We start from the raw sequence: 9,394 nt of genomic DNA, 5'->3' as shown, positions 1-9,394 counted from the left end.
GCCACGTTGACGCGTGGTTTGCTCAGGGAAATACGACGTTATTTAATTTTTTTTCTGAAAACGTTCGTAATTTAAATTTCAATAACAGTGAAGTATTTTATTTTGTTAACAATGTACAATTATAATCCTCAAAGAAAAACTTGTGCGCGTAATTTATTCGCTGAATTCATTTTTCGCGTAACTGGAATAAGCGGTTGGCCCTCATTGACTAATCTCAAAATATTCGGTGATACGTATTTCCTTCCCCCAAAGTAATATGGCTATTTAAATAATAAGATTCATTACAACGTAATAAGTAGTACATAATTTCAAGATTTCTTTAGGCCTAAATTTACATTGTCATTAGTCTAATTTTCGCCACGACTAATTTCACTATGGTCACTATGGTGTTCGCCGGTTCTCATGGCCCTTTTTCGAACCTCGGCGTCATCAACCTTCCTCAAGTCGTAAGCTTGTCCCAAGAAGGCCATGGTGTTAATGAACATTGTCGTTAGATTAAGTTTAATTCCAAATTCGCTGGTAGAATAATCCCAAGGGAAGACGTGATGGTAATTGTGGAATCCTTCACCAATCGTGATGAAAGCCACCCACCAGTTCTCTCTCGGGTTGATGGTCTTGTCGTAGGGACGGTTACCGTAAAGATGAGCCGCGCTGTTGACCAACCACGTGCCGTGGTACATGTACAGCACTCGCGTCACCATAGTCAGGAAGGATAAGAGGAAACGTTCTCTCCAAAATATCACCGGAATGTAAATTTGCACCAATGAGATTATTAGAAGCAGAGGCGCGTAGTACCTGAACATCGGCAAGAACGTCGATAAAATTTAAACTTTATCATTTTAGCACTAAATACTAACTTGTGTTGAAATCTTATCAACGGATCCGTTTCCAGATCGCTTAGATCGAGTGTTTTCCCTTTTTTGGTGACGTCAGGGTGTTTTTTAAGCATGAGCCAACCCATGTGAGCGAAGAAAAAACCCCGTTTAGCGTTATGGGGGTCGGCGTCGGTCTCCGTGAACTTGTGGTGAACTCTATGGTCTCGGCACCAATGCAACACAGATTTCTGCGTAAACGAGAGAAGGTAAACGAAGCGCTTGGTTAACCACCGAGTTTCTTACCTGGAAAGTGATTGTATGGCAAAGTAAGAGGAAAATCTGCAAGGGCAACTTGGCCTTGTACGCTTTGTGCGCCCATAACCTGTGCGCCCCCGCTGTTACGCCCAAACCAGTGATAATCCCCACGATAAACTCTGAAATTTCAAAAGAATAAATTATAGTAGGTAAAGGAGAGATCGGAACGGTGACGTTTCTTACGAAAGTACTTACGTAGGATCCAAGTGGCTGGTTTAATATCCCCTACCCGAATAAGGGCTGCTAAGGCTAATCCATGCATCACGAATAAACCAATCAGAGGAATCAAACGCATTTCGGTCCCTCGAAAGCGAAAATGGAAGCCGAGTTTAGGCTTCTCTAATTTTCCAACATTAGACACTGGCGATTCACTTACGTCTTTCATCTTTCACTTCTGTTATAATTAATTAGTTCAATTATTTCGCGATGCTAACGGTCAAAAAAAAAAGTCGATGAAAATTGTGAAAGCGAGACGATGATTAAAAATTTTGATTACCAGAGAGGTGAACTAGTGAATTGTAACCTTACCCGTTAAATTGAACGTATTCGTTTGATTGGCGAAAGACGGTTAAGTTCGAAAAGCCCTTGATGTAAGGGCGCTTGTCGTTAACACTCTGACAAGCTACTTTCGTACCAAGCAGAGTGATTTCAATCTCCGAGTTCACGCTCTTTTAAAGGATCGTCAAATATTACAAATGCGTTTTTTTAGGCAAAATTTCTCAATATATGGAAAGTTCACTTAAATTTGTGGCTTATTTAAAGTTATTCAACCACTTCCTCTTGACACTCTTCCTACAGAAACCAATCAGTCACCCAATATATGTGATATGTTCCATAAGTATGATTTGCACTTCGTATACTTCGTAATGCTACTGAAAGACTTCTAGCTCGAGCTAGTTCGAGAACGACGAGCGAGCTGAATTGACTACACTCGGTGGTTAATTTTGCAGGACTTCCATCTAGGTCCTATTTAGTCTGTACTAAGCCTTTGACAGCGCCTAACCAGGCGTCGCTTTACCTCGAATCTATGACCTACCTCCCTCACTTTGTGACAAGCTCTCATTAACCAGTGACAAAACTTACGGAACATATCATACGAACTTATGATGCACCGTATATTGCGAACTAGTTCGATGGTCAAAAATGTATTTTCAAAAAGACTTTAGGCCTAACGTTAGATGGTCATTAGTCCAAGAAACGCGTCGTATCTTCGTAGTCGTCCCGTGGAAGACAGTAACTACGGGAAACGTTTCCCAAGTTCGGTCTACATATTTATCTAATGAAAAGTAATTGGTTGCGGAAATGATTCGTTTGTAGATTGGAATCAGTCAAATCGCGTTTGGCCATCGTTGACCAATTCCAAAATATTGATACGCATTGAGTAATGTCAATATTAAGAGCCAATATTACGGGAAATTATTGGAACAGAATTAATTGGGGCACGCTGCTGTAAATTTGGTGACTGATTTGTATGTAACTGGAACAAGTAACGGGGTATTGGCGGGGGTCTTTTGCCCCACTGTGGCTTATCAGAAAATATTCATTAGCTGAAACATTTCCTCGTGACGCGAATACATTAATAAATACACCGATACATTGAGTAATCAATCAATATTTAATATAAATATTAAGATACGTAATTCCACAATTAAAATATAATTTCAAAACGTCTTTTTGCCTAACGGCAGTTCACTATTAGTCTAAGAAATGCGTCATGTCTTCATCATCGTCACTGTCGTGTTCCCCGGTTCTCATGGCCCTTTTCCTGACCTCCTGGTCCTGGACTTTCTCGAGATCGTAGGCCATACCCAGTTTGGCCATCGTGTCGATGAACAGCGTCGTTAGATTCAGTTTAATTCCAAATTCGCTGGTAGAATAATCCCGAGGGAAGACGTGATGGTAATTGTGGAATCCTTCACCCAACGCCACGAAGGCCACCCACCAGTTCTCTCTCGGGTTGATGCTCTTGTCGTAGGGACGGTTACCGTAAAGATGAGCCGCGCTGTTGACCAACCACGTGATGTGGTAGACGACCACCACTCGCGTCACCAAAGAAAGGAAGGCCAAGAGGAAACGTTCTCTCCAAAATGTCATCGGAATGTATATTTGAACCAATGAGATAATTAGAACCAGAGGCGCGTAGTACCTGAACATCGGGAAGAATGTCAATAAAATTTAAACTTTATCATTTTGGAACTCAATACTGACTTATTTTGAAATCGTAGCAATGGATCGGCTTGCAGATCGCCTAGATCGAGTGTTTTCCCTTTTTTGGTGACGTCAGGGTGTTTTTTGAGCATGAGCCAACCCATATGAGCGAAGAAAAAACCCCGTTTAGCGTTATGGGGGTCGGCGTCGGTCTCCGTGAACTTGTGGTGAACTCTATGGTCTCGGCACCAATGCAACACAGATTTCTGCGTAAACGAGAAAAACCAAAACGCGTACTTTCGGAATTGATTTTTTGAGAACTAATTTAGTTTCTTACCTCTAAACTGAGTGTATTGCAAAATAAGAGGAAAACCTGCAAGGGCAACTTGGCCTTGTACGCTTTGTGCGCCCATAACCTGTGCGCCCCCGCTGTTATGCCCAAACCGGATAAAACCCCCAGGATAAACTCTGAAATTTCACAATGAAGATACTACATTTACATATTAATAAAAAGAATCGCCCGATATTTCGAAATTAATATTTAAATTTAAATCTTTTGTGAGGAAAACCCGAGTTGAAAAGTTTTCCTGAATTTTATTTTGGTTAATTTCGAAATAAACTCAAGGAAATTGACTTAAATTAATTTCAAATACTATTTTAATTTCAAATATTATTTTATCGAAAGTACTTACGTAGCCCGACAGTTGGTATTTCAACATCTCTTACGTATAAAAGGCTTATGGCGGTCAAGCCGTGTATCACGATTAATCCAATCAGTGTGCTCCAACTAACTCGATCCGGCTCGTAGTCAAATCTAGCCTGCAACCTTTCGCCCAATTTATTTAGGCTGAAATCCTGGACCATTTGCCAGGAAACCAGCTTTTTCGCGGACATCTCGCTCTTCCTGTTTTGAATGACTTAGTCGCGGCTAAAAGCGAATTGCTAAAATAGTTATTCGTTGAACTAGTGTCTCAAATTCTTATCTAATTTTGGATATAATTTAGTCCGAAATATTCTTGATTTTATAGAACAATCGTCGTCGGTCTGTTCAAATTGAAAGCCGAGTTTAAAATAGTTATCTCGGCAGTTTTAAATTATCTTTGGTTATCTAATTAGCGAAGATCGTTTTGTAATATTCTTCAATTGGCGGACGGCAAGGTTTTTCCCCAGTTACGTAAACTTAGCCATTGAACGAGCTTCGCTTACTAATTTAAGCGCGTTTAAGGTAAACTAGCAAAAACCTCCGATTTCTCTAAAATCCAACAAATTGCTCCTAAAAAAATCGGGTTGATCTAACGAAATCCCATTGTTTTCCAAGGCCCCCAACCTTAATATCGTAAAAAGAGAATTTGAAAATGAATAAGATCCCATAGGAAAATCTAACTCTGATAGGAATTCGGATGTATGGTGGTATCTCGACTTACTACCTTTGCAATAAGTCTTCGTAAACGAGTTGACCCATATTTGTTAAAAATTGATATCTTTGCTCGTAAGCGTCGCGTAATCTTTCCACACCGGCCGGCTTTACCTTGTTAAGGTACGTACCGTATCCGACGCAATCATTTAATTATTATATTATTGTCGGCGGACGTGCCCAACTATTTTTAAGACCGCGCGCCGAGTTACGTAAAATTTATCGTCGACACCTTGATCTCTTTTGCTCGATTAAAATTTTCCTCCAATATTTGCATCCGTTTAAAATGTAATTTAAAACTGGTCCCATTCTAGTCATTAACGTTATGAAATCATTAATAATGAAGAAAATAAATATTACTTTCAACTATAGAAAAATAGTTAAAACAGTTTTCTGTTGAACGCAAAAACCTAAATTTTCGCAGCCTTGATTTGATCATGCGCCTTTAACATTCGAGTTAAAGGCTATCTGTAATTATGGGTAGAATATTCTTATCCAACAGCCATCGGGGGGTTAAAAGTTAAAATGGAAAAAATATGTGTGAATAAAGAAAACATTTAATAGTAAAGTAGGCGAGGGGCTAGTTACTCGTCGAAAACGTGTAAGGTCACTTACGCGGCGCAATCAATTTAGCATAGTCAACGCCAAGTAGAAGATTGTAGGAGGAGTGAATGGTCCCTCGGTTTTACCAGTAACCGAAGGTTGTGAAAGACGAGGCCACACACTGGCATCTTGCCTATTATCGAAAATCGAGCTTTAGCCTATCTTTTAATCAAACTGACGTGTGTCAGCCCGACTGTAAAATCCCCGGGAAATCCCCATATTTGATAATAAGGCTTAGAACATATATTTGTTTTTGTTAATTGAAGTACCCATGGTCGTGATTGATCGTGGTCAATTTAATTTTCTATGACAAAAGAGGACTTAATTATAACGTTCTTTAAGAATTAATTTAAGTTGGATTAAACCCCATAGACTGCCATTAATGTAGACCCTCTATAATTCAAAATTTTCTGTTCCGCGCATTCTGTTAAATTCAAAAATCTTATAATTTTTGTTCAATCATATACCACGAAATTTAAAATTTTAGTCGCGACTTAACTGACCTAGTTCATAAACTTTCTTAATGCCATCTATACCGTTTAATTATTTAAATATTAAACATTAATTTAAATCTATAATTTTATATAAAAAATATATATGCATAGGCGTAAGCGATTGATAATGACGAGGAAGTTCTGATTGGATCTTTTAATATTTCATATTTGATTTGGCAATAACACTCTCATCTTTTAAGAGATGTCAGTTAAAAGAAATTATAATTTTCAAGAAAGCCGTCGACGTAAGTTTTTAGCGCAATGCACGAATTGAACGCCAGTCATATAAATAGGTCACGAAATAGAGCAACCAGGGTCCGTAGACGAATAATGAATGGAAAATAGAGAGCTTCTATAAATTTACAAAGGTTCAAAGTTCGTATTCTATATTTGTTGTTGAAACAACCTCTTTCTCTTCTTCAAATAATCACTATAATAAAACCAAATTAGTACGTGTAGTGTACGTATAGAACCCGTTTAAAGTGATAGTCGTAGCTAACCCCCGTATCAAACCGTGCTATTTAACATTCCGAAACTCTACTTTCTTCCCGATTTATTTCCCAATAAAATAATGATTAAAAATTAATTCCCCGTTGAAAGTTTAATACGCAACAATTAGAGAGTTTAAGCATCCCCTAAACGCGTACGTGTAGCTACCTTCCACAGTGCATTAGACCAATGCATTGTCAAAGGTGGCTACACGTACGCGTATAGGGATGCTTAAACTCTCTACTATCCCTTGATTAAAAACTTCTTTTTATTTCAATGTAGGATATATTCTTTTAGAAATTTGGCTATATACGCTTCCTTTATTTAATCTCTATAATAAAAACACCGTAATAAACTAACAGAGTCTTTACGCATTAATCCTTTGTTGATTATTTGGGAAGAGAAAAAAAATAAAAGGAACTGGTTTGATTCGAACCCGTTGACCTTTTAAGAAAGAAAGAAAACTCGCAGCGCGAGAACAAAATTTGAAAAACATATTAAATAATATTGTAAATTAAAAAATAAAAAGTATATCAAGGATGCGATATAGTTTTGAGTGTAGGAAGTTTTTTGACCTTTTTTTTTTTTGAAATCGCCGAAACACCTGTTTCTTAAAGCTATACGGAAACCGGTTCAAATATAATCAACTAGACATTTAATATAACGTAAGCTTATATAGATTAAAACATTGGATGACAATATATTACGTGTTACGCTCTCAATTTATAAAACTTTGATCGTGGTAAAGATATACCCCCCCCCCCCACCTTTGCGCAATCTTCAAAACTTAAGAACACTCGCTGCAAACCTTAAAAGCTTCATTTTTTTCTACTAAGCTAGAGTTACGAACCAAGCCGCTCAGTTACTATATTTTCTTCGAGTTGGAATTGAAAATCAAAATAATAATTAGATACATTTTTTCTTTTAGTTTAACTTTGAGGGTATTTCAAATTTACGCGAATCAACTTTTGCAATTTTGAAAGGCAATTTTTAATCAACGTTTTTCGGTGTCAGCAACCCTTTCTTTTCTTTTTTGCTATACGTAATATAACGTATTTCATAATAATAATTTAATTCACATCCCACGTACTCGCTTTTTTATTTTTCCGACGGTTCCCCTTTCCCCAAATTTTACCGTTAAAATTTATGGTTTCTTTTAAGCCGATCTTTTGACCCAGCGACGGAAGTTGCCAAAAAAATAAACACACGGAATGAAATATGAAAAGGTTTCGTAAAAAGATGAGCGATATTAGTTAGTACTTAATGTAACTCTTTTGTTTTTGGCCGTATATACCGGCCGTTGTGGTCAAGAACGGACAGAGTGAAGAAGCGCGTGATAAATTTAGCTCTCTTAATTCAATTGGTCAGGGGAAATGACTCGAGACGGTCAGGGAGTTATAGAAATGACAGAACCTGTCGCGACCTCTGATTAGCCTCGGTGGTTGTGAGGGGGTATTGTTTGAAGGCGTTTATCAGCAGTGAATAGCGTATCTTATAACGCGTGACCATCTCTATCATTTCGTGCTTCGAATTTTAAAAGAACGTGTTCGATTTTCGAAAAAAAGAGAAATTGAAAGCGAGTTGAACTAAGGAAACGGTGATCTCAAAAATCATGAACGCGAGCGAACGAAGGAAGTGCAGAAGAAAAACGAAAATTATAAATTGGAGTGAAGCGATAGCCCCGAGCTCCGCTCCGCTCCTCTTGTTGCTGCTCTATCTGCGGAGAATTAGCAAACGAGTGCTTAGTTTTGCAGCGCGCTTTGCGATAAACTAGTTTGATTTCTATAATATTAAACTTTCACTGTGGCTAACCCATTTTTGCGACGCTCTAACTCCAAGTCCGACGGAATAGGATTTTGCGTATTTCAAACACTCTGGTTCTGTTAGAGATACGGACGAGTCCCCTATTTGTCCCCTTTCCAATGATACTTAATACTTGGGTTCGCGATGATCAGGGCTCGAGTAATTAAACAAAATGTTCCTAAACGTCCTAACCGTATAGTAGGATTATTACGGGCAGAAAAATCCTCGGAAATTACGACAATCGGAACGCCTAGAAATTATCCAGTCCTTTCTAAGACACCCCTAATTAATTTAATATTCGGAAGATTAACCCTAATTTGAATTAAAATAAATTGGACAAACGAAGCGTTAAATTGACATTAGAACAATAGCGAGTCGCGTACGAAACCAGAAAATCAAATCACCACCACCGGTAATTCTTTAAAAATGAAAAAGTCGATCAGAAAACCATTGAACCAATTTGTTGCTTGCAAAAGAAGCGGGTGCCGATCTTGCTAGAAATTTGGGGAACAAACCGGTTGAGCTAATTTACTTTCTCTCTCCGCCGTTTTGATGCTTAGTACTCGTATCTGGGTTATTATTATAATTCTTTTGATTATATTACCAATTTTGGCCCTCGCTTCTTAGATGTCGGCGGACCAAATTCGGGCAACATCTGACTGAAGATGAAACGCGGAAAAGATTAGGGTAAATATTGGACCGGGAATTAGGATCGGAGCAACACCTCTCGTACGTGTAATTACTCTAGCATCGTGTTTGGATGACTAGCATTTATTCTTCTTCTTCTTCTTCTTCTTACCAATGTTGTAATTCCGCTATTAAATAAATTTATTTCAATCGGGAAATTAGGTTAAGAGGGTCGAGAGATGAGCTCGCACCGTGCACATTATTTGTAGGTAAAGGAAATGATAAAGGCGTCAATATTTAGTTAAAACTGTTTAATCAAGCAATAAATATCACAGTAAATTACACATCGAACGGTTTTCTTCCATTAAGAATCATTTCCAAATTATTATTTCATTTTCTTTAAAATATTAAAGAATTTTCAAAAAATTGGAAACTTAATAATTTTTAATATTAAAACAACGTAATATTTCAAAGGCATAAATAATATAATCTTAGATAATTTTAAATTGCCAAATTCGATTATCTCTATCGAATGTCATCGATTGAAATTATTAAGTTTCGTATTCTTTAAAAAAGAAAATAAATTTACGCAAATTTAACGAGATTAAAACAAAAACCGAATTCTGTTGTGTAATATACAAAAAAGACGGTAGAATTCGCTGAGGTAAAAATGTCTAACCAAATAT

The 9,394-nt window shown here is 37.5% G+C and overlaps 2 protein-coding genes and 1 pseudogene across 2 annotated transcripts; all 3 read right to left on the bottom strand.

The window, feature by feature from the left end:
* Positions 1 to 131: 131 nt before the first annotated feature.
* On the bottom strand, positions 132 to 2,102 carry LOC149702141 (acyl-CoA desaturase-like). The gene is made up of 5 exons (XM_089865955.1): positions 1,659 to 2,102; positions 1,326 to 1,524; positions 1,119 to 1,249; positions 858 to 1,063; positions 132 to 795 (listed from the first exon to the last, which is right to left on the bottom strand). The coding sequence occupies exons 2-5, from the start codon at positions 1,513 to 1,515 to the stop codon at positions 348 to 350; spliced, it is 975 nt and encodes a 324-aa protein (XP_089722081.1). The 5' UTR covers positions 1,516 to 1,524; positions 1,659 to 2,102; the 3' UTR covers positions 132 to 347.
* Positions 2,103 to 2,825: 723 nt separating this feature from the next.
* On the bottom strand, positions 2,826 to 3,336 carry LOC149702140 (acyl-CoA desaturase pseudogene; annotated as a pseudogene).
* Positions 3,337 to 3,569: 233 nt separating this feature from the next.
* On the bottom strand, positions 3,570 to 9,083 carry LOC149702139 (stearoyl-CoA desaturase-like). Its single transcript, XM_089867069.1, has 7 exons — positions 9,052 to 9,083; positions 8,825 to 8,896; positions 8,686 to 8,740; positions 4,706 to 4,806; positions 4,543 to 4,605; positions 3,971 to 4,182; positions 3,570 to 3,746 (listed from the first exon to the last, which is right to left on the bottom strand). Exons 1-7 carry the CDS (start codon positions 9,081 to 9,083, stop codon positions 3,604 to 3,606), a joined length of 678 nt encoding a protein of 225 aa, XP_089723195.1. The 3' UTR covers positions 3,570 to 3,603.
* Positions 9,084 to 9,394: the final 311 nt, after the last annotated feature.

This window comes from Phalangium opilio, unplaced genomic scaffold (assembly GCF_054372755.1).
Source record: "Phalangium opilio isolate 3A_F unplaced genomic scaffold, DU_Popi_V2 ptg000017l_1, whole genome shotgun sequence".
NCBI classification, from domain to species: domain Eukaryota; kingdom Metazoa; phylum Arthropoda; class Arachnida; order Opiliones; family Phalangiidae; genus Phalangium; species Phalangium opilio.
Note: the sequence above shows the minus strand (reverse complement) of the source record. Positions and strands in the feature narration are given on the sequence as shown.

What these genes read in the sequence shown, in the direction of transcription:
- LOC149702141 (XM_089865955.1), bottom strand. Translation starts at nt 1,515, where the DNA reads ATGAAAGACGTAAGTGAATCGCCAGTGTCTAATGTTGGAAAATTAGAG. An exon ending in ACCAGCCACTTGGATCCTAC is followed by an intron (nt 1,250 to 1,325) that starts GTAAGTACTTTC and finishes TTGAAATTTCAG; the next exon opens with AGTTTATCGTGGGGATTATC. An exon ending in TTGATAAGATTTCAACACAA is followed by an intron (nt 796 to 857) that starts GTTAGTATTTAG and finishes GCCGATGTTCAG; the next exon opens with GTACTACGCGCCTCTGCTTC.
- LOC149702139 (XM_089867069.1), bottom strand. Translation starts at nt 9,083, where the DNA reads ATGATTCTTAATGGAAGAAAACCGTTCGATGT. An exon ending in GATTTTTTTAGGAGCAATTT is followed by an intron (nt 4,183 to 4,542) that starts GTTGGATTTTAG and finishes CATTCAAAACAG; the next exon opens with GAAGAGCGAGATGTCCGCGA. An exon ending in AATACCAACTGTCGGGCTAC is followed by an intron (nt 3,747 to 3,970) that starts GTAAGTACTTTC and finishes GTGAAATTTCAG; the next exon opens with AGTTTATCCTGGGGGTTTTA.